The following is a 25415-nucleotide window of genomic DNA, read 5'->3' as shown; positions in this document are numbered from 1 at the left end:
TCATTTAAGTGCTTTATTGGCCAAAAAGGAATTTTGCAATATAAAGATCAAAACAAATTTTTTGGACATACATTATTACCAGATGAACTACTGTGAGATTTCTTCCATTATTACGGACAAATGCTTGCATAATTATTTTTCATGCATAAAGACAGGGATTTGGAACTTGATGCACAATATCCAGCCAATGTTTTATTGATTTTTTTTTTATGATTACTAGCTAGGACACACGTATGTATGCTCTCTATCTGGTAACAAGCCCTGTCCTTTAATGAACTTCAGCGATTTGTAGAAAGTCAAGTTTCTCTTAACATTTCTTAAAGAGAAACTCTAAATTTTATGGGCTTCACACAAGAAAATTTGGGTACATGAGTTAATCCATTAGCTGAAGTGCTACAGTTTTAAGCTTTTGGTGCGTAAGAGCCAAGTTCTAATTCTTCTACTGACTTGTGTTAGTGGTGAACAAACAGCAACTGCTGGTATCACAAAGTGAGTTTAAAATAAACAGGTAACATTTAAAATAATGCTCAAGTAAACTGTGAAAATGACAAACAGGTTTTCTGACACCCTTGCAAAAGCTGCATGGCATTTATTTATACATACAGGGGATTGTTAGATGAAGTGAGAAACTGCAAATTTTTAGCATGACAAACCACAATAGTACTATGCACAGAAGGGTGAAAATCAAAACAAATACATTTGCACAACTCAAGGGAAATGCAATTCTTTATTGTGTGTGTGGATGATTCCTCTTTGTTTACTGTCCTTATGTAGATGGAAAGGTTAATGCTGTCAGAAGTAATTTTTCCAGTTGGGTAACTTGAGCCACTTTGTCCTACTAGCTACTGTATTGGATTTTCACTGATTTTTTTTTAAATTTAGGATCAAGAAGTTACTTACTACACATTCTTTGTCACAAGGAGTTTTGAGTGTCTAGTAGAAAGCCCAGCTAATTAGTTTCTGCAATCGTTTCAGTTTACACGGTAAACATTTGCTTGATACACTACCGAGGTGATGGGAGTAATTATTTTACCAAAGTCCTTATAAAATAATCCCAAGCCTTGCACAACACTGATAAATATCAATTTTCCAGTTATTCAGATCATGAACAATAATCAAGGTTTCTGTACAAGTTTACTTTGAAACTCTGACCTAGCGTTCACGGGCCTTTTCTGATTAGGGGGTTTATTGTAGGTGTACGAACAACACCGAATGCTGCGTTCCTTTGCTCCCCAAAGGCCAAGTTTGAAAAACCTGAGGGTCAAATGAGCTAATAGCTTTTACTAGGTCCAGTTTCCTTTTCAAATCATGGTCTGATGCTGCAGTCCTCAATCAGGCAAAAATCGTTAGGAGTTAAAAGGACAGCAGGAACAGGCTGTTATTTACAATCCAATCTTCATTTGAACTCAGACTAGCACACCTGTATGGCTTCTTTTCCCTTCTCCCAAGTACAGTTGTCAGCATTTGCTGAAAGGGTGCAATAATCTTTCTAGCTTCTCTGTAGATCCACTCCATTGGATCACAACAGTGACACTCAGCCATTTTTTAAGCTTGTCCTCAAGTTTCTCCTCTCTTAGGGTATGTCTATGCTAGCTCGTTAGTTCAAGCTAGGTAGGCAAATGAGGGCAACCGGAGTTGCAAATGAAGCCCGGGATTTAAATATCCCAGGCTTCATTTGCATCTTCCCGGGCGCCGCCATTTTTAAATCCCCCTTAGTCTGAACTCCGTGCCCACGGCTACACGCGGCACGGAGTAGGTAGTTCGAATTAGGATCTCTAAGTCGAACTACCAGTTCCATGAGGAGTACCAGTAGTTCGAATTAGAGATCCTAATTCGAACTACCTACTCCGTGCCGCGTGTAGCCGCGGGCATGGAGTTTGGACTAATGGGGATTTAAAAATGGCAGCGCCCGGGAAGATGCAAATGAAACCCGGGATATTTAAATCCCGGGCTTCATTTGCAACTCTGGTTTCCCTCATTTGCCTACCTAGCTCGAACTAACGAGCTAGTGTAGACATACCCTTAGAGGGGTGGCTGCTTCAAAGAATGAATACCTGGTCAGTGACATTCAGAACTAGGAACTCACTTGGATTTCAGGTTAAACAAACAATGCTAGGAAAAATCTAATCCTTTAAAGGGCTCTGTTATAAAATTTGATATGATCTATGTGCAGTTTCCTGAAATAGGTGGCAACATTAGATATTATAAAATGTACTCATTGCTTGAATTTAAGTCCACTTCCAACTGATTCACTGCTGCCTCAATTTCATTTAATTTACATACACTGTATTTCTTTTATTAAACAATTTTATTTTTCTCTTCTATATATGTTTTGTTTGGGCTACAAATATTTTAATACTATTGAAGCAATGGCAATTATATAATATCATTTCTCTCACACTACCAATTATATGTACATATTATATAAACATACTTGTATATGTTACACATGTACACACGCAATAAATGATGGCAGCCTATGTTATTCTTATGAGCTGAGTGAAGACATGCTACCGTGTTGAATTAAAACACCACTGAGGTTGATAGGTATGAACTCACCCTTCAATTAATATAACTACAAGTTTATGTGCCATATAAGACAAAAAGTAGGTCCACACACTCAGGAACTTTAGACTAAGTTTGGGCTTTCTTTGGACAGGTATGTGTATGAAAAAAGATTATACAAATGAAGATCAGACAAGAACAGATCGAGAGAGAGAGAGAAAGAGCCAGAGACATGGAGCAGCTGAAAATATGGAAGAAACCTGGGAAGAGATATTTTTTTTTTTTTTTGTCAGGGAGCAGGCCTAGAGCATCCTTTGGTGCTCTGAGCGAATGAAGCCATTTCCTGCTCTTGAGTCTCTGTGTTCAAAGTCACAGCACTTTTCTCATTCTTTGTAAATAAACAAAACTGCACCAAAGACACACCTGACTAACAGAAATCTCTATTTCTCTCTGAAATGCCCACAGGATTCCAAACTTTATTTACCCAGGTGTAAAAAGGTCAACAGTATTCATTTATTACTAGCATGAAGTCGGGGTAGCCCTACCAGGGGAACCCCTGGGAACCTCCGTCATAGCCGATGGGCAGCAGGGCAGGGAGCATCAGCAAGATCAGCTTTAGCAGGACAGCAGCAGGGCGGAGAGTCCCAGGAAGAGGAGCTGGCAGCTGGGCAGCCATCTGGGGATCTCTGACCTCTCCTGGTCCGGCAAATTCCCTGGTCCGGGATGACTCAAGTTCCAAGGGTGCCGGACCAGAGAGGTCCAACCTTCAGTACTATTGTTTTATCCCTCTGCCTATAAAGCTAAGTGCCTTAGTTAAGTGGCTTGTGCCCATGAAAGCTCATGATACAATCTACATGTTTTGTTAGTCTTTAAGGAGCTACTAGACTCTTTGTTAAGTTTTCCCTTAGTTACCATCAGTCCAATTACACAGGATTCAGAGATGACCATAAAATCTTTTAAAATGTACCAAAAATGGTCAGAGATTTAACTTTAGAATTCTCACAATCTTCCAAGGTTACATATTCAATTCTTCTAATGGAATCAAGCTCTGGAATACTCTCTGATTCTCCAAGTTGCTTTCCCAGGTCTGAAGAAGAGCTATAGTAATTCGAAAGCTTGTCTCTCTCACCAACTGAAGTTTGTGCAATAAAAGCTATTATCTCACCCACTTGGTCTCTCCAAGCAGACAGTGACTGAAGCAATTTTGAATACTGCCCGCCTTGCACAATCGGCCATTTGTAACTTTGAGCATGTGTGAGGAGTGGGCAGTTCCACATTCGAAGGGGGGAAAGGAAACAAAATGTACTGTAACAATGGAGGCTTTGGGGTCTGGTCAGAGGTTTAGAATGTTGGCTGTAGTCTCACAGAAATGGAACAATGGGCAAAGTGCCTTGAGCTTATCCCTTCTCAGGCCAAAAGCCCTCGCCCATCTTTGGATGGAATCATACAATTCTCCCACTCTCAGACCAGGCCTTGGGAGCACTCCCTTGGTACTAACTGCTTTTCAATAGGCCTGTCTAAGGCTCAGACCCTGCGGCTCTGTTCCCTCCAGGGGCAAAGATAGTGGCAACCCGTGACAATCAGACTGTTATTTATTTTGAAACCAAAGCAGTTAAGAGAAGGCAGATCTTAAACAATAAATCAGTATTTACACATGGTTGCCTTTTGTTAAGGCTCACCATTCCCTGGATCTGAAATAGACCCATTCCTTTACATTCCCTTTAGAAGTCCCTCTCTGTGCTAGCTTCTCTCCCTGGGTAGCTGAGAAGAGCTTTATAAATGTCTAGGGTTCTTTGGATCTCTGGGCTTGTTCCCAGGCAATACAAAGCTGGTGTTTGCATTGGCAACAGGATGTAGGATTCGCAAAGCCAATAGTTGCTTCCATGTCTTGTAACTGGCCCCCCAGGCCTGCTGATGGGGTCAGGGGAAGAAGGCAAGAGTTGCCCTGAGGCCTGGAGATTCAAAGAAGCTAGTACTGGCTCCTGGACCTTTAAATTGCCACTGGAGCTCCATGCGGCTCTGAGGGGGGAAGAAGCACGCTGCATGCTCCATGCGGCACGGAGGGCTGGCTGGCCTCGGCACTGCTCTTTCCACCTGAGGCCCCGCCCCTTCCCAGAGTGCGGAGTCAGTCTCCTACCCCAGCTTGCCCCGGGACCCACACAGTCTGTCAGCACCCTTGCTGCTCAACAAGCATTTGTTTAAGATTTTTACCAGGATCTACTTGGTTGCTTCCCTGCTAGTTTTTCCCATAGCTCCTTATTAAACTAGAACAATACATTCATTTCATAAAGTTTTACAACTCAACATATAATTGCATCTCACTGGCCAGGTCATATATAGGATTCATGAAATTATTACATCTATATATTCTTAGAGTATATTACACACAGCAATTCCATGGCAGTCACGAAGTGTACTCCTTTTTTTCTGCAGACCAGTCCACTGCTTATGAATGCACCTCAAGGACATGTTAAATGTAATAGTACAGTACAGAGGAGTTAGCCAAAGACTAACAATCACATGTTTCAGGACAAAGAAGTTTGTAGGAAACAAAAATTAAATTTGGAATTTAAAAAGAAATGCTGAATAAACCACTGAAACTTTAATTTACTAGGGATTTAGATTCCCCCATTTATTCCTTTACTATGTAAAGCCCCAGTCCTGTAAAGGAATGTACTGATGCAGATTTTATTGTGAATGAAGTCCGGAATATCATGTGAACATAATGTCTACACTGTGGCATCTGTTTGCCAGACAGATCTAATTTGCAACAGGAACATTTTCCACACTTCTCAGTGTTATTAAATAAAATCTGGTTTGTTCTTGCCACAGATATATTTTTAATGATTTATTTATTATCCTTCTTGGGGGCAGAGGATAGGAGACGTGATATCAAATAAATATTTGTATTATTTATATCCTTATATGTGCATTACAGTATATAACACGATACAATAACTAAAATTAATATATTTATGCAAGAATTACAAAGTGTTCTATACATAGCAATTAATTAAGCCCCAGTAGATGCTACATAACACCTAAAAATTGTGTACATTGTATGGATTGAGAGTTTTGCCTCAGTATGTACTCTGGACTGCAGAACTATGATCCATAAAAATGTTCTTGGATGAAAATACACGTATACAACATGCTAGCATATAATAATTCATAGACCATCTCTTATTTCACCAGCATTATATCATGATCATATTTGTGAAAGTCATCTTTTTTTTTTTGTAAACTTGGAATACGTACCTGTGGTTTCTCTATTCCAGAAAGAATGTCTTGAACTCTTTTAGTTTCTGAGTCATATTCTGTAAAACAGACAGAAAAAAGTAAATTACCACCATTAGATGGCAATAATGTCACCAAATTCTATATTCCTTCATTATGCAGTTTTTACTAGAAACGAGACAGAGAACAGTAGAACTGGTTCATCAGCAACAGTTCCTTGTGGCACAATTTGCTCTTTTGTAACAATGGCAGAAAAAAAAATACAATGTACTGTTCCTTACACATGAATATGAAAAATATATTCTGGTGTCTGAATGAAGGGCCAATGAAGTTTTCAAGCCTTAATGACTGCAGCTGCAGAACTGACAACCACACACTTCCTCAGCTGCTTATTATTTGGTTTCATGGCCAAAAACACTACCCAAAAGGTTGGCCTACTCCTTGAAGCTCAAGAATGTGTCTACTTTTGTCAAGAATCTGCTTAAAAATATCACCACCATTTTTAAAAGTTCCATGCACTAGCATGCCAAAATAACAGAAAGGCAAAAAACTCCAATGTAAATGCCCACTCCTCCTGAAAGAATCTGCCTCGGACACTGGAATGACAGTGGGACTGCCTTCTATGATATGTAGTGCTTTTCAATCTCAGCCTCTTGACAAAAATTAACCTAAGCTAATTCTGAGTAAGACGACGATAGCAGGGCTATATTTTTTATGGTGTTAACACATTTTACCAGTTATCCTAAGTGTATAAATTAGCATATTTCAGAACACACAAGATAAATCTGACTTGACAACTCTACAGACTGGGGCTTTATGGTAGGGGGTCTGTTTTGGGAGCAGTTCTGTTCAATATCTTCATCAATGATTTAATATTGGCATAGAGAGTACGCTTATTAAGTTTGCAGATGATACTAAGCAGGGAGGGGATGCAACTGCTTTGGAGGATAGGGTCATAATTCAAAATGATCTGGACAAATTGGAGAAATGGTTTGAGATAAATAGGATGAAGTTTAATAAGGACAAATGCAAAGTGCTCTACTTAGGAAGGTTTCACACATATAGAATGGGAAGCAACTTTCTAGGAAGGAGTACGGCAGAAAGGGATCTGGGGGTTATAGTGGGCCACAAGCTAAATATGAGTCAACAGGGTGACACTGTTGCAAAAAAAGCAAACATGATTCTGGGATGCATTAATAGGAGTGTTGTGAATAGGCCTCAGTTGGACTACTGTGTCCAGTTCTGGGCACCACATTTCAAGAAAGATGTGGAGAAATTGGAGAGGGTCCAGAGAAAAGCAACGAGAATGATTAAAGGTCTAGAGAACATGACCTATGAAGGAAGACTGAAATAATTGAGCTTGTTTAGTTTGGAAAAGAGAAGACTGAGAGGGGCATGATAGCAGTTTTCAGGTATGTAAAGGGGTATCACAAGGAGGAGGGAGAAAAAAATGTGCTTCTTGGCCTCTGAGGATAGAACAAGAAGCAATGGGCTTAAACTACAGCAAGGGGAAGTTTAGGTTGCACATCAGGAAAAACTTCCTAACTGTCAGGGTGGTTAAACACTGGAATAAACTGCCTGGGGAGGTTGTGGAATCTCCATCTCTGGAGATATTTAAGAGTAGGTTAGATAAATGTCTATCAGGGATGGTCTAGACAGTACCGGGTCCTGCCATGAGGACAGGGGACTGGACTCGATGATCTCTCGAGGTCCCTTCTAGTCCTAGCATTCTATGACCCACTGTGAGGAGATTACTTAGGGAGGTGGTGGAATCTCCAGCCCTGGAGGTTTTAAAGTCTCGGCTTGACAAAGCCCTGGCTGGGATGATTTAGTTGGGATTGATCTTACTTTTAGCTGGGGGTTAGAATCAATGACCTCCTGAGGTCTTTTCCAACCCCATGATTCTAAGATGTTGATCCAAATGCAAAGCTCATCAATGTTTAGGGACACTGGGGATCCAGTAATCCCGTTAGTCTTATTGCACCCGTAGCCTGAAGTCATGAAATTTGCATCCAGCTCTGAAAATTCTGAAAGGGGCTCATCTCTAAAGAATGTCAGTATGAAATGCTTCTCTGTCTACAGTGGGTAGCTATGCCTTTGAAAGTTTCTTTTATGGTCATTACGTCACCCTCACTTACAGCCCCAGAAGCTAAGTTTGAATCCTTCTTGACCTTAAATCCTGAACATGTGGGCTGAATTTTCTCTCCTCAGTCTGCTTTCTAACAAGGGTTCTGTGTCACACTAAATAAGAGATGAAAATCAACCCTAAAGCTCAGTGAAATTTCACTTCCCTCTCCTTGTGATAAATGATAGCTTTGTACAGTAACTAAGCCCTTTCTGATGCCTTGCAGGGCAGGGCTGCAGGTTTAAGACATTCCAATTCCTGGAGCTGAACAAGACCTAACAGTAGGGTATCCCCAGCAATGACAAAAACGTAAAGGCATCAGCTTTCTAACCCAAATTAACATAACCCTGATCCCAGTTCACTACGTATATAGTCCGCACACGTGCACATGCCTACTAACTCAGCCATCCACTCCTCCAGGCTCACAATGGCTTGATGTCAGATGTAAAGTGCCTGTAATCATGACAGTTCACATACAGTAGAAGTCAGTTTGGAGCTGGAAACAAGTAAAAGAACCTTCACCAAAGAACTCAAGCAAGTAAAAAGACGGATGTCGATGCAACGCAGGAAAGATGAAAATGGGCAGTGTGACTCTCACCTATGAATGAGACAGCTAGCTCTTTAAAATGCTCATCACACAGTATGGAAGGTTCTGATGACAAGATGTTTCTCCTACGACATGGGCACTCAAATAAGCTTGCAAACTAATTTATTTAATCATAAAAATAACCTTAATCACACTGTTGACAAGACATTTTGCTGTAGAGTGAAATCATTTGGTGTCAACCACAGCAAAGCATTCCACTAGTACTAATGACACCCGTTGCCTGTATCATGGGAGAGATCATGGTTTGATGAATATTGGAGATTGATTTTTTTTTTTTTGCACTTCCACTGGTTACTCCAGTTTGAGACACTGAGGCACAATGGCACTCTGGGCAATGTAGAGACACTTGCACTGCCATTACTTTTGTCATTGAATGCACAATGTTCTCAGGATAGGCAGTCTCACATTCAAATTACAAACCAGGTTAAAACTTGCTTTTATAATAGTTTAATAACCAAAGGAAGACTTTTCTCCTTTGAATGTGCAATGAAACATTCAACATGTATAAATAAATAAATAAAAATGGCACACAAAACGTATTGCTGTCCCTCGAAACTTATTGATATCCCTTTCCCTAAAAGTGCCAGGATTGTGCAGGAAAAAGACTCACTTTATAAACTCAATGCAAGGAACATACTAATGTTGTGCCTACTTGAGATATTTGCATATTCAGTTCATGATGTTTGTATCATTCATTCACGATTCTTGCCACTTTTTAAAGTATTAGTCACCTTAGGCATACTCCATTACTGTTAGTACCATAAACCATAAAACCTTTTGAAAAAGGAAATAATTTCCACACCATATATAGAGAGAGACGAGAGCTGTTCATCATATGTACTGTCAGATCATCTATGTACAAAGTTGACGCTATGTGCCTTTAAGGCTTAAAAAGCACCACATCGTACTGAGTCACAAAACAACAGCATAAACAATGTTAACGATGACGATAGATCATACACCTTAAATGGAAGGAAATATAAACTAAAGAGACAATGGACAATAGAGATACATATAAAAAACAAGTGGTAACATAATGGCATGGACAGATGACAAAACTTTTCAATACAAAACAAAAAAGCCTTGTATTATTAATTATTATTATTATTATTATTAAGAACAAATTAAGAGGTGACAGTTTTAGCATTTCTTTAGGTTTTTCATTTACTATTTCATGAATCAGATGAATTCTTATCAGGTTTCTGTGGTCTACTAGAGCTGTGCAATAACAAATATGATCATCTACATCCTTCCAGGTCACACTCCTTTATGGTGAACTAGAAAGACCATGGATCCTTCCCTCAGAAGGATGCTGGTCATTTTTGCCACCAGATGGGGCCAATCTCTTAACTAAGAACATATTCAAGCATGAGCTCTTTCTCCTTGGCCAACAAGGAATGGGAGCCCTATGGAGGCAGCTCATGAGGAGTTAAAAAGAAGCTCTTGAATGATTCTGCAGTGACTCACTCTGGATAGCTGTAGAACTGTATTGCCAGTCTCTAAGGCTTTGTCCAGACTCAGAGGTTTTTTCGAAAAAAGTAGCCTTTTTTCGAAAAAACTTCACCTGCGTCTAGACTACAGCCGCGTTCTTTCGAAATTAAATCGAAAGAACGCGGCTTGTCTTTCGACGGCGGTAAACCTCATTTCACGAGGAAGAACGCCTTTTTTCGAAAGTGCTCTTTCGAAAAAAGGCGTTCTTGAATGCCAACAGGGCTTTTTAGAAAGAGAACATCCAGACTCACTCGCTGCTTTCTTTCGAAAAAGCAGCTTGCTTTTTCGAAAGTTCCGCTTGCAGTCTAGATGCTCTTTTTCGAAAGAGGCTTGCAGTCTAGACATAGCCTAAAAGCAGCTTCCCCAAGCCCCCATTAGCAGAAGGAATGTTGTTATAAGTCAGGGTCTTAGGAAGAACTACTGGATAATACAGAGCACTTCAAAAATGAATTCTAATCTGAGAAGCTGCTATCTTCAGCTCATGCAGGTGTAAAACACCTGGCTATGGCTGTGCAAGCAGACTAGCTTCCACCTGAAGAGTACTAATATCTTGCAATGACTGCAGTTATGGTAAAGAAGAGGGCTCACAAACTCTGTTTCTAATGGCCAGCAAACTCTTGAAACAAAAATATTACCCGTGATTGCTTGAGAAATTGGGAGAGCGTCCATTTGTTAAGGGCATTGCGCCTCAAATGCCCATCATAGCAGGAATTTGGGGGATTCCTTGATTACTCATTGGAGGCTTCCAATAGACACTATAAAACCCTGAGTTATCATCTATGAAAAAGTGAAACTTCTGAATGCTTACGAGACGCTATGGATAGTTCCGAGCTATACAAATTCATTTTAAATCTGGATCTTAAATCACTCTCAAGTTCTCGGTTGTCTGGATTTCGGATTCTTTTGGTTTGACCTTTTATACAAAACTGACCAGCTGTAAAATTTGTATCTAGATTCACATTCTGGTACCTTTTTCTCCAAAGTTTGGGGTTTGTTTTGGTGCTAGCCCTCCCAAACTCAGCAAGAGAGTGAATTTTCCCCCTAAATTTTCTGCAGGCTAGTGGTTATTATGGTTGGAAGCTAGTTCTCACAGATAGAAAGCTTCTTAAAGATTTTGATTAGCCCAAGTTCCTGTTCCTTCCTGCATGTACGTTACAAACAATTTTTCTAACACCTCTTTTTAAAGCAAGGCAAGTTTAAAAATGCAGAAAAAATAGAAGTTTAAACTTTCCATAAATACTGGCCTTCACAATTACTTGAATAGCAGCTACTTATGCATGATGTTTGAAATAGCTACAAGCCTTAAACTAATTAAAATTTTCCATCATAAATACAGTTTACTGATTTTAGGTTTGTCCTGCAATTTTTCCTTCACAGAAAAAGAAGAGATTAAGTAGATACTTAGCTGCTGGCTATAGAAAGTATTTACTTTTTCAACATCCCCTCCATTCCAGTGGGGTGACATCAGCATGAAAATCTTGCAAACCTTATGTCTAGTTCTCAAGCACAGCACCACGCTTGCAGATACGCCAGTCATAACACAATATGCTCTCTCAGAATTTGTTCCAGATTTACAGAGGTTGTGAGTGGCTCAAATATGAGCAATGATCTTTTATCAGTCACATAAAGTGCAACTTACAATTTAAAAGACACTAAACTCCCCATTATACGATATCCTTCTTGATACATTTCTGATTGTTATTAATAAAGCCCTTTTTGATTTCAAAGCAAGAGACAGGAAATTCACACACAGAGATGGCTGCCTGTTAATCTTTGAGATTTTTTATAACCAAATAAGCAAACAATTAATTATTCATGCATGAGAACAGAATGCAGAAAAAATAGTAAGGCTATTGCAATTATTACATGACAGTCACATCCGCACTGCAAAAGGTGCACAGATGTGCCAGAAATTTATCAGGAAGTTTTCCTCTCCAATCTATAGAGATACCATGTCACAACAGGAGTCACAAAGGTGCAGTCCATGGCACGGCAGGCTCAACGAACCATACAGAACAGACAGCATCCTTAGGTATACACCTTTTAACCTTGAGATGAGAATGATATCCTCAAACCATGAAAAATAGCTGTAGCTAGAAGAAATAATCTGCAAGAGTGGGGCCTGTTCTCATAACATGGCCATGGTAATACTGCTTCTGTTGGGCTATTGTACACTTTTTTTGGCGATATCTTCAAAATCAGCCAGAATTAGGGCCCATTATAAATATATGCTTAGTAAGGAAACACTCAAAAACCTTCTCTTCAAAACAGCTGTTACCCTAAAACAGAATAAACCCTCAAATTGGACCCAAAAATCACCCAAGTATTTCCATATTGGAGTCTTGGAAACCCCTATTATGCCCATATGGTGGGGGGATGTTATGGGAGGAAAGAAGCACATGGTATTCATTTAAACATGACTTGATTGTAACCAGAGAACTTTAAAGCTATGAACAAATTAAAACTTTCCTAGATTCAGGAGCACATTACACAGTACTTGCACTGTGATCTAACTGACTCTATGATCAAACACATTTTATAAAAAGCCACACACAATATAGGCTTGTGATCTAATTGACCCCATATTTAGACTTTGAAAATAGATAGCAACAGCAACAATAAAAAAGGCACACAGTAAAATGGCAGTTAATGGGTTACCACTTTGAACAAATGGAGCAAACAGATGACATGTTCCAACCACACAAAATTCTTATACTTTGCACGCTTTTTATGTTTTTTTCCTCTCATTTCCTGGAAGAGCTGTAATATTTTTTACTTTTCTTAGGCTCTGGACCAGTACCCAGAGCATTTGAGGATGCTTCCCTAGAAGTCTGAGACAAGCCTACAATATTCCATTGCTGCATCAGTGATTTCACTATTTCTGTACCCAAGTCCTTGAGAAACATGGTACTCTTACCATGTGCAATCAGCAAAATCCAAACAATATATGCATTCAGACCTGCAATGTTTATGTGCGATGCAATAGTGGGTCGTTGAACCAGCAACAGCACCTGTCAAGTGTGGGCTTGCTAGAAAATGTATTTGACAAGTATCTTTGCCAGAAACTCTTCCTAGCAAGTATGGACTTCACAAAAAATCAATTTGATAATTTTATCATAAAAAGCCCTTAATTTGCTGAACTATTGTGATGATACTTAAGAAAATGTTATCTGCTGTCTCTGGATAGGTCTATACTACACAGCTCTTAGCAGCCCGGCTGTTGCTAAAAGTCAGATAGTGTAAATGCTGTCTGTACTTTTGCAGATAAAAATCTTCCACCTCTACTAGAGGCATTTGCTAGTACTTGCTACAGTAAAGCTTCTGTCCTTGGTGGACCAGTGGGGAAAGAGAGGGGAGGGAGGTTTATATAACCTGGGAATGATGAAAGCTTTGTTGGTCAATTGCCAGTGTAGACAAAGCCTCAAAGACACCATCCCTAAAGACCCTTTTGGTGCATTGTTTTGGAAAAACAAAAACCACTGAAACTATGATGCTGTGCTAACAGATTCACGTGCTGTCTCAAAATAAAAACAATCTGATGCCTAAATACTTGACTAATAAATTTGTCGTTTAATTAGCCCCAATACCTTTTAGACTTTTTTTGCTAAATTAAAACCATCAAATGGAAAGTATGCTGACAAATCCAATACTAAAAAGTGGAACTCATCAACATTTGAAAATACTTAAAGAAAAAGAGGCAGTGGTTTTCCCCTCATGTTTTATTTAAGTTTTCATGTGTGTTTGGAATCCAAGAGAACACTAAAGACCTTAGCAGTGTAGTACTTACATTTTCATTTTATTTTCAAAGAATAACATTTAAGGTGTCAAGACGACCCTCTTATCTTTTCAGTGATTTTTTTGTTGCTTCACAAAAAAATACAATATGAAGAATGATAAAATCAGTGTGGAAAGCTAGACTTTGCCTGAGTTTAAGAAAAACTAATGTATGACACTGATTTGGCATAAAATATTTTGTCTAGATTTTTATGCATATCAGGACCAGTTATCCCAAAACAGTAGGCGGGTTAAACTGTGGTCAGGGATTATTGTTAACTATTTCCACAGATGCCTGTGTTTGCATTTTCAGTTCTAAATATTAAACATTTCTGAGCTCTGCAAACGACTCTGAAGCTACGATAAGGATAAAGCAATTTTTATTTCTATTCACTTTATTCAGCTGTGCCCGGCGCTTAAAAGAAACACTCTTTGTGTTTAATGAAACTAAAAGTATTCTGCAATATGGGCAAGTACCAGACTTGCATAAGCTGTTGTGCACTGAAGTCAGTCACCAGGAGAGATACGCCAGTTTGGATCATTTTTAATCAATTTTTCATTTTTGTTTGTAAATTAGAAAAGGGCACAAAGAGAAGTCGATTGCCTCTGCAAGTGGAGTGAAATGCTGGATGCAAGGGACAAACGGAGTGTGTAAGTCGTTTTGTTCTTTTCTACCACTTCATTGCTATTGCTGGAACACAGCAGCAACAACAGCCTCCTACTTTCCTGGCTAAAAATCGGAGTGAATTCCTGCTGTGAGCATGAGGTGGTCTACCAGAAGGCAAAACGGGACTTTCTTTGTAAAATCAAAGTACGAACTCTATACTGCATCAGTTTACATCTCAAGGAAGTGCTTTGTGTCTTACAAAGACAGTAACAGATGCACAGCACCACACATGGCTGCAGCTGGTTATTTGTGAAGAAACACCAAATTAAACAGTGACATAACCCACATAAATGGACAAAGTACAAGTTATATCTGCGTATATAGCAGACTTTTATCTTACGTACCAGTCCTTTTCTCCTACTCTAATGAATAGCTACATGTTTGACCCTTTTAGGTAGTTTTCTGTGTCAGAAATAGTCTTTTATTTTTGGACAGCTTCTACTACACTATTATACAACAGAAGTATGCAAGATCTTTGGGTATATAAAGGCTGATATTTACATAAAAGAAATAAGGGCTTGCCAGACATGGAGTTCATGAGCTGTATGTGTAAAGATTTATGAATGTGGCCACTCATCTTTTTTCTTTTTGTAATGTGGATATATCTGTCTCACAAGAAATCTACAGACAGACAATATTTAGAAGCCCATATCAGTCTACATATTTAAGTGTGTGTCATTTCTAAAGGCTACATTTTCAAAGGCCCCTTTTAAACTTTGTTGGCAACCTGTGTGAGTAGCAGACTATATGCAAGATACGTAAAAGCAAGCTGTCTGCACATTCCCATGGATATGTTACAGCGTCCACTAGAGTTTGAACTGGGGATCTCCAGAATCAAAAAGTATCCACAACACACAGACCAACGGGTTAAACATTCAGATGTCCCAAGAAAAATAGGAAGGGAATTTAAAATGAAATTAATCTATCGTATTGTTTCTAGTATGAGAGAATTATAAACAGTACTGTGCTGGAGCTCGTTACACTTTACAGAATACAGCTTCATCTTAAGCTTCAGAGGGGTAGATGAGTAAGTCTATAATAGGAAAATCTAAAAAATAACAAATAGACTAGTAGCACCTTAAAGACAAACAAAACATGTAGATGGTATGATGAGCTTTCGCGGGCACAACCCACTTCTTCAGATGACAGGAGTTTTGGAAGTCCAGATCCAAGAATAAATAAGGGAAGGAGGGAGGTGGGGAGAAGGGAAAAAATGGAGGGGAGGAAGTTTAAAAAAAAAAAAAAAAAAGAGAGAGCGAGAGTAGATAAGCTTCAGAGGGATAGCCAATTTAGTCTGTAACAGGAAAAGCTTAAAAAACAACAAATAGTTACAAGAGGCTGATGAGAACCATTAGTTTGCACTTGGAAAGGAAGATGATGTAATAAATGACAATAAAATCATAAACATAAATAATCCCTGGTATATCTCTACTCCTGCAATAAAAGAATGGTTTTAGTCTTGCACTTTAAATGTGAAATGCCAGGCCACAACAGCAGTGTTTTTTTGCATGCTGCTTTGTTTAATTCCAGAAGTTGTCTTCCCATTCACACATTAAGCTTGGTGACCACAGAACTGAAGAATAAATGTGAAAGTCTGTGTTTCAACAAACATTACCTCTGTTCTTACATTTCTTGCTCCTGATATTTTTTCTTTTCTGTATCTCTTCTGATTGGGGGCAGAACTGTGATATTTGTATGTATAAGATACATCACTGAAAAATCTCCTATGCCTATCCTTTTCTGGAACCATTACTTCTCTGACTGGAGTTGTGTTCTTGGTACTTAGTACTTTTATCACCAAGGGACAGCACTTTTTTATTACGAAAAAAAAAAAACCCAGACAGACTGGGAAGTTATTTTAAATCTCCTATGTAGGGGAACACAGGTACAGATATAACATTTGAAAGTAACATTTGTGCAAGCAGTCGAGAAGGAGAAAGGAAAGTTATTTTAAACCCTGACCTTGAGCTCCAATAATTACTACTGTAATGCAATGCCATCAACATTCTGTAATGAAAATTATCAGTACCATTACAGACTAATGGTAGCACTTACATATTTCTAATTTCTATATTTCATAGTGCTTTTACAGTGGGTAACTCTTCTCTCCAAATTACGATATAGAAAATGGAAGGACTGAGAGCTTAAATGTATCACTCAAGATCACACAGAGAGACAGTGGTATGGCCAAGAACACAGTGCAGAATTCTCAACTCCTACTTCTCTGTGGGAGCCTCTTTTGTGCTGTTTCAGATATGTACTTGGAGAAAGGAGAAAGAGGCTCTTAGAATACCTTATGCACTTGTGTAGTGATTGGGATGTATGTCAGCGCTTTCAATTCCCTTCATTTATTGGTCATCCTAATTTATTTTTTGTCATTTGAATCTGTGATTCTCTCCCTCTCCCCGCTCTCCCCCCTATCAGTATTCAGAATCAGTGGTATGCTCTGGCAAGAGTCAGATACAACCCTGCCAGTCTGATGAACTGAAGAATCATTCAGAGAAGTTATTTTCTGAAAGGGTCACTAAGCTACTACTACTTCTACTACTACCGCTAATATCAGCTGCCACAAAAACCACATGGTCAGACAACCCCAAGGGTTACACCAGTCCTAGCCAAGCTATGCAGAGCAGGAAATCAGAACACTGAATCTTCTTAAAATTTAACAGTGGCCCATTGGTGCCAGCTGCAAAGCGAAGTGATCTGGAATTTCTAAGTTTTCTCCTCTGACATAAAACTGGCTTCTCTGATGCCAGGAGGAGTAAGAGGCTAAATCCTGGACACAGCTCACAGAAGAAAGAATGGATTTCTCTTTTCCTGCATTGGTGAATTTAGTGTTAATGAAAAGTGCCAGACTGACAGCATTTCAAATTGAAGCCCTTTCTTCGGCCACACACAGCTTCTCCTGCTATGTACTCCAATGCTGGTTCTAGATGCTCCAGAGAGGGAAAAAGAGCAATTTTGCCATTCAAACTTGGGTATGCTGTGAGGCAGCTAACAGGAATGCCCATTGTGAGGGGTGAGCTTTCTATCCTCTGGGAATTGAATGAAGACCAAGAATTCATATAAGCCACAGACGATTACAACACTCAGATGTTACTGCCATAGTTGGGATTCAAACCTGTGATTTAGAGATGAAAGGCCCTGTATCCCATTACAGTGCCTCATGCCAGCCAGGAAATTCTTTCCTCTGAAACAGGGTGCCAGTGAAGGGAAAGGCACAAGGGCGTCTATATTAAACTGAAATAACTTATTCTTTCTTAATCTTCAGAAACATAAATATACCATAGATCAAGGGTTTCCATCCTTTTTCGGTTCCCGTACCCCCTTGGCTTTTAGTAAACCTTCCCGTACCCCCTATTCAATATGAAAGGAAATAAATTCTAGACTCCAGAATCCACAACTTTTTTCACTAACACTACTACTTTTGAAATATTTCAATTAGGATAATCTAGTTATTTACCAAATATTCCCCATACCCGCTTGACAAGCTTCTCGTACCCCCTGGGGGTATGCGAACCCCAGGTTGGGAACCCCTGCCATATATGAACAAAATAGGCTTTGATAATCCACCCTATTGTACACAATAGTGCCTATTTTATGACCAAAAAAAATCAATCTGTATATTTAAAAAATGTGTGACTGTCTGTCTGTGAGTCCGTTTGTTCAAGAACTCCTCCAAAATGGTAAAAGGACCATCAAATTTGGTCTTATCCTAACTTAAAGCAAGGTCAGGGTTTGCTTGTGCCAGAAAAATGGGAAGTGCTGGGAATGGGACCATTTTTGATAACCTGGAAATGGGGGCTGACAGGAGGGACAGTCATACCATGGAGAAACGGGGGCAGCGAGTATAGGGCGGAGGAGGGGGGGGCGAGCTACACTGCAGAGTGACCACTGGGGTGCAGCTGCACCAGGAACAGAGATGCCATGTTCCTGGGGCTGGGGCTGTCCATGTTGCCAGCCGTGGGTAAGTCACTCTTCTGCCCCCAAACTCTTCTCGCCCAGCCCTTAGCTGTAGCACTGGATGCCAGCCACCATGCACCCGCCCTTCGGACCACCCTGGTAGCTAGGTAGTTTAGTGCCCCTCCAGGAGACATCGGAGGGGGCAGCAACCAAAGCTGGGCCCATCCTGTGAGGAGATGCCGGTGAGGAGTCTTGGAACTGCAGCACAGCCCCATCCACCTCCTGCAAATAGACGGCAGGTGGGAGGTCTGGAACTGTGGCCCGCCCCACCCCTGCCTGTGAGGAGACACTGGGGTGGGGGCTGGACAGCCCAGCCCGGCTCCCCCAGGCCCATGAGGAGATACCAAGGGGGCTAGGCAGGCTGGCTGCCCAGAGGAACCAAACACCTTTACCCTCCCATGCAGCTGCTGGCTGGAGGTAGCCCTGGCTAGGGGTTGGACAGCCACCCTGCCAGGAACCATGGAATGTGGGGGCAGAGCAGTGCAGCCCTAGCCGCCCTGGGAGAAGATACCTGCAATTCTCCCCACCCCCTCGTTGGAGGAGCCGTCAGGGCAACACAACTCCAGCACCCCTGGGAAAAAATGCTGTAAAAGGTTGACCCGGGTAAGCCGCCTGACTTCCCAGAACCCTGGCCTGAGCCCTGTCTCTTGAGCTACCCTCTCTCCAACACTTGAATCCTGAACATCCTCCTTCTCTAAGCCCCCCCATTCTCTGCCCTGACTCCTGTACGTCTACCTCCTCCCCCCCCCATAGCGTCCAGCCTCCTGTCCTGACCCCCCCACACCTCCTAACCTGAGTGCCCACAACGACCTGGGCAATGGTGGGTAAATCCTCTAGTAGCAGAATAATTTGCAAATTTGCATAATATTTTCACAGAAAAACAAATCAGACTGCAGAGTTGAAATGAACTCCAGAAAAGCCTAAAACTTGGTCTGGATTAAAAAAGAACTCTGCAGCCAAAACTAACAATCTGCTTGGCAAGGAACATTGTATAGACATTGAGTTTGTTAAAAGAACTTGAAAGGCAGTAGAGTGCTTTACAGATGCAGAGGCAAGAAGCTGTATATAATCATCAAACAACCTTTAGAGATCACTGCCCTTAGTTATAACTGGGCAGCCTCACCTAAGTCAGAAGGGTAATGAAAGGAGGAGTTTCTCCTTGGATTTTACTCTGAGCCAGACAAAGGTGTTGCTTGGGATGCTAGATCTCAGTGTTTTAGCGGTGATTAGAAAAGAGATGCAGACAGATGCTGACGTAGTCATTCAAAACTACATTGGGTCTGAGGTCTTATATATTTGCAAACACTAGGCCACACTTGCCAAAGTTCAACCTGTCACTGTACACACAGCTGGGGAACCTATGCGCCTGCTTCCCTAGAGTTGGCCTCATTCCCTCCCTTCCAACCAACTGGGCCCGTGAAAATAACCAGGATAGGAAACTGGTTTTCTTGTATCACTGAGAGGAACTGCATTCATTGCCCATGCCAATTCAGTTGGCTTCTGACCTTAGCATCAAAGAGCAAGGTTCACTTTGATAACCCAACTTCTCTACTGAAACACAAAAAAGAGAGGCAAAAGGTGACAAATGCCTAAAATATTGCCAATTTCTTAATAAACAACATTCCTATAGCCTTGTTTTCATTAGAGTTTCAAATTTAGTTGACATAACCCATGTGAATAAAATGGGGTAAAAATGGGGGCAAAAATGAGGAATGCTGAGTAGGAAAAGCCATTTCAATAATATTCCCAGATACAAGTTACTGCTGATCATGTTGAGAACATGCACAAAACCTCACGTCCTAGTCAATTTTGAGGGCTAGCTGGCAAGCAAAGCAAACTCAATTGTTATTCTAAAGTCTAGATGAAGAGTCACATGACTCATTGCTGCTCCAGTAAAATGTTTTCATAGGAAAATGCTGTTTCTTCTTTTTATTCTTCTCATGTATGAATGTAACATTCAGGTTGCTTAAATACTGGAAGAACATGGAGTCTGCAGCAATTGTTTGTTTTTTGCTGCAGAAACACACAATTAAGCTATTTTTGTAGCTGACAATGATGTTGGTGTAGGGACTTAGTATGGTTCTCGAGGGGGAGTGAGTATATAGATGGGATTAATCATTATAGCGGTTTGCGATATTCTTCCACTATAAAAATCGGTCTGACTATACGGAGTCAATTTCTAGAAGACTTCCTTATGCTGTTGCTACCCTTGACACTTTTAGCTGTACACCAGTAGCTCTCTTTCAAAGCATGTGACATCTTCCAGGGTCTGTCTCTGTGGTACACATTCCTGTTATGGTACAGAAGTGACTTTTATGCAGTAGTTATAGTTAAATAACTAATTCAGATTATTAGGAAAATGTGGCACCATTGCAAAAATAATGATCAATCATCCGTGCTCAGATAGTACTATGATGGGCACAGACAGGATAAATGAAAATTATGTCTGAAAATGGATGACAGGAGAGGGATCACGTGATGATTACTTCGCATTGGCCACTGTCAGCAGACAGGATACTTTGGTCTGACCCAGTATGGCCGTTCTTATGAAAAGATAGATAGGCTGACAGATCCACTTGCTTCAGCAATACTATCAAAAAACAAGGGCAATAAGAATGGAGAAACACAGAAAGTCTAAAGATGACAACAATTTAAGGCAACATAGTAGCTTTTTTATTATATTTATTATTAATTTTTGGGTTTTATTATCATTATTATTATCACAGAAGTGCTGGTCATGACTCCATAGTTAAGGATGAGTTCTGGTTTGCACTTACAGCAGGGATTCAACTACAACGTAATCGCCCCAATTTTAAAGCATTGAATAGAGAATGAATTTTCTGAGAATTTACAAGTACATTTGTTTAATCGATGAATTAAAATTAATTACAAGTTATGTTATTTAGAAAAACACCCTTAACTATGACCAGCTAGTGATGTCATGGAGGGGACAAATATTCAAAATGTGTCTCTAAAAATCACTAGGCTAGTCTGGGACCATTCATACAAAGACCCTTAATTGCAACAGTTTCTCGGCAGCTGTAGAGGGCAAAGTTAAAGAAGTTTGGATGAGGCAGGAGGAGGGCTGGAGCACCAGTGCTGGGGGGGGAAGAGAGCCAGGGAAGCTGGGGGCCGCATCCGGCCCCGGCCTGAGGTTCCACAAAGGGATGTTAAGGACTAGTCGATTATCCAATAAGCAAATGCTTATCGGATAGTCAGTGGACTAGTTGATTCTCTCCCTCCCTACCCCCCCGCCCTTGATGCCTCTATCAGGCTGGGGGACTTGTACATTTCAAAGCTGGCATGCCGCATGCAGCCCCGAGTCAGCGGGACTTCTGCCTGGCCCTGGGCTGCACGCAGAGTTCCACATTCTTCCTTTGAAACGTACAATAGCCCAAGTAGTCCATCAACTACTCGACCAGTAAAATAACGGATAGTTAACATCTCTAGTTCCCCACCCCTGGTTCCTTCCCTCAGGAGCTTACATTGGGAAATGCCCCAGAATCAACTTGTCTCAATTCATTCAAGCAGACACTGACAACACGGAAGACAAAACTATCCACAACTGCCTCAAACAAAGCTGATTAAAGGAGACACAAAGAAAGGGCTTCTGATTATAAGAACTTAATTAGCAATTTGTAGGTTTTGAATCTGAAACATGGCAAGAGAATTCAGAAAATCCCTTTGGAGAAAAGGAATTAAGAGCATTAACTGATCAACTGAGAATAGATCAATGGAAGCCCACTTGGGAAATTCAAGATTGTTGGAGAGAAAAAAAAAGTTCCCAAAAGACTTAAAGTCGTCCTTGAACTAGGCACCTTTGCTGCAAGCAGCGCGGACTGTGAAAGGGGATTTAGTGCATCATTACAGTGAAACGGATTGCTCTTACACCACTCATGTAGCAGATTTGCTATTCATTTCAAATGTGGGACCTCCTTATGCTCAGCGGAATCCAGTGCCATATGTGGCCATGTGGCTTGAAAAAAGCCAATGTGCAGCACATTCATTTCAAGGGATGGCACCATGAGGAAAGGGAAGCAGCAAGATCAGCTGTTGGAGTTTCTATAAGGTGATTTCAGGATTTTATTCCAATATTGAATATTGGAATATTCCAATACTGAAGTTTTATTCTCGAGTATCAGAAGTAGCTTTAAGTATCAAAATCATGCAAAGGGATCCAGGAAGTTAAGTGTCTAGGGGTGGAGATGGGAAGGGGGATTGTGAAATGACAATATCTGTAAGAAACTTGAAGTTACTTTCACACACACACACACACACACAAAGGAGACGGGTTGTGATAGGACAGCACCTGTAAGAAATGTAAGGTACTTTCACCCCTTTGGTGGAAAACTGCTCCTTTTCAACAAGCCCAAGCCCCCATTGCCAGACAGGAAGCCTAAACAAAACACTACCCTGCTGATGAGAAGCACAACTCATTAACAGCTTCCCAAACTAATGATATTCCAAGTCTAAATTACACTACAATCAAGCCTGAAAGATTTCCCATTCAGATCGTCACCATTTATCAATTAAGCAGAACATATCTTCAGGGCCAAATCTGACTAGAGTTTTGATCCTAGTTGGAGAAAAAGAAATGTGCTAGTAAAGAAGCAAACAGACTTTGAAAATTTTGTTTAGAGCTGAATTTGGCTTTGAAATTACAAACATTCCATCTGCTCACCAGCTGTGTTCCCTAATCCCCTTTAATAACTGCAGCTTGCACCTCACCATGAGAATCCAGGACTCTTCAAAACTTTACTTCACGCTCACTGCTTGGATTGATTTTTAGACATTTGTCTCAAGTAAATGCAGGATAAACAAATTGCACTGACAGGTGTTAGCTTTCTAGTGCACAAGAGCAAAAAGAACACAAAATTATCAAGCCCACCCCACTGGTATGGCATGGACACAGCCACATGCATAGTGTGTACAAAGCAGGTCACTTCTGCATTTACAAACCATTAGAAAGAGAAATTAACTGTACCCCCCAAACTCTGCATCTGACACTGCAGTTAGCATGTCCTACATGAACAAAATAGGAGGCAACGCTGAAGTTTTACAGATTCATTTTCACCGAGAACCTTTTCAGATGTTTAAAATGTCTCACTGAAATAGACTCCTGAGCATAGCTCCCTTCAATAACGAGGGAAACTCCAGCTTGATTTAGATGAAAATCAGACCAAGTTTGTTAAAATTTGCTACAGATCACAGATGGGGGACTTAGATTAGTTTTAAGCAAAGCAGTGCCCAGTTTTTGTCAAAACTAAGGGGAACTCAGCATCTATTACTAGGTCCCTCTCTGAGTTTGGAGTTCATTTTGCTCCTTCAAAACCACCAAATTAAAATTTCATGGTGCAGCTCTGGGTCACACCAAACCCATGAAAAAGTCCACCCATGTGAACGACGTCTTTAGCACAGCTTCACTTTCAATGTCCTTTTACATAGAGCAAGCCTCAGTCTTTTATAATATAACTAGGAAGAAATGGACCCATGCTGCTCATTTAATAGAAAGCTGAAGTCATTTGGTTCAATGCAACACTAAGACTTTGCCTACATGACAAGTGCTACAGCAGCTCAGTTTGTAGCACTGTACTGTAGATGCTTCCCATATCCAGCGATGTCGTTAATCCATCTCTCTGAGAGGCTGAAGCGAGTTCAACAAAAGAATTCTTCTGCCAGTCTAGCTGTGTCTATAGCAGTGGTTAATTTGATCTAGCTATGTTACTCTGGGAACAATTCTTTCACAGCTCAGAGCAACACAGCGAGGTCAATTTAATTTTTAAGTGTAGACCAAGTCAAAGTGAGAAACAAATCTCAGAAACCTTACAGAAGTACCATTCATTCATAAAGACAACAGATTGCAAGTTTTTATTCATTCACACTAGCATCTCAGATAAGACACACCAAGCTACAGAACATCAGTTTTCACTTTGCTTCAGAAGGGAAACCTTAAAGTTTGGATTTTCAAAGGAGTGTATGGGTACATCTACACAGCAACATGGTTTCAAAATAACTAGCGCTATTTCAAAATAACTTAGTCCTTGTCCACACAGCAGGTAGTTATTTCAAAATAATGTTGAAATCCTGTCAAGCTGGAGGAATTCTTACTCCGACTCCTGTAACCCCCATTGTACGAGGAGTAAGGGAAGTCGAGGGGAGGGTGTTCTATTTCAAAATAAGTGCTGAGTAGAGGCTCCGAATTTCAAAATAAGCTAAAACAACTGACATAGCTTAATTTGCATATCTTATTTCGAGGTAAGCCCTGCTGTGATGAATCCTTAGAGAGTTAGGTCTCAAATTCCATGGATATTAATGGGGTCTGACCAACTAACAACATTAGACACCTTTACAAACCCCAGCAAAAAGTGCTGGAACATCTTCACAAATTTTGCTTTTGACTGTTACACCCAATTTAACAATCAATTAAATTGGTGGGGATTTTGTTAAATACATAGTAAGGAAGTAAAGGAAGTTTCATCCCTCTAAATACTCATTCCCCTGACTCTCAACGTTCCAGATCCTCCCAGCAAGAGAAAACAATACCTCTCCTTTGTATATAATTTTCTGTAGTCTTCATTACCATATGCTAAATACGGTACCATACATTGTTTATCTTGGTCTCAAGCTTTGAGACACATGTGTGGCTTTCTTGACACAGTATGGGGGTTTCTGGTAAATCAGTACTAAAACAGGATGGAAAAGTGTTTATTAATTTCTTTTGTTGGTCTAGTGCGTAGAAATGGTTTAAGTTCCAGGCGGTGCCGCCTGTCTCCCCCACCCATGTACTGGGGGAGGTAGGGAGGTCAAGGGAAGCTGCTGCTAAGCAGCCTCTGTTCACGGCAAACCCAAGTCCCCCCGGACAGCAGCTGCTCCGCATCCCACAGAGCAGCCTCTGTCCATGATGAACCTTGGCCCGCTGTGGGCAGAGGCTCCTTTGTGGCAGCAGCCCCTGTTCTTGGGAAGCTTAGACCCCATGTAGACAGGGGCAGCTGCCATCCTGCACTGCTGCCTCTGATACAGAGGCAGCAATGCAGAGTAGCAGGGGG

General features: G+C 40.6%; 1 protein-coding gene across 6 annotated transcripts in view; it reads right to left on the bottom strand.

The window, feature by feature from the left end:
* FNDC3B (fibronectin type III domain containing 3B) overlaps window positions 1-25415 on the bottom strand; it is a 392297-nt gene that overhangs the window by 126901 nt on the left and 239981 nt on the right. For all 6 annotated transcript variants that reach the window (XM_075937961.1, XM_075937956.1, XM_075937959.1 and 3 more), the window contains exon 7: window positions 5764-5822. In XM_075937961.1, the coding sequence (XP_075794076.1) occupies window positions 5764-5822 (59 nt within the window). The remainder of the gene's footprint in view (window positions 1-5763; window positions 5823-25415) is intronic.

Source organism: Pelodiscus sinensis, chromosome 10, assembly GCF_049634645.1.
Source record: "Pelodiscus sinensis isolate JC-2024 chromosome 10, ASM4963464v1, whole genome shotgun sequence".
In the NCBI taxonomy this organism is placed as follows: Eukaryota; Metazoa; Chordata; order Testudines; family Trionychidae; genus Pelodiscus; species Pelodiscus sinensis.
This window is presented reverse-complemented; position numbering and strand designations above follow the sequence as displayed.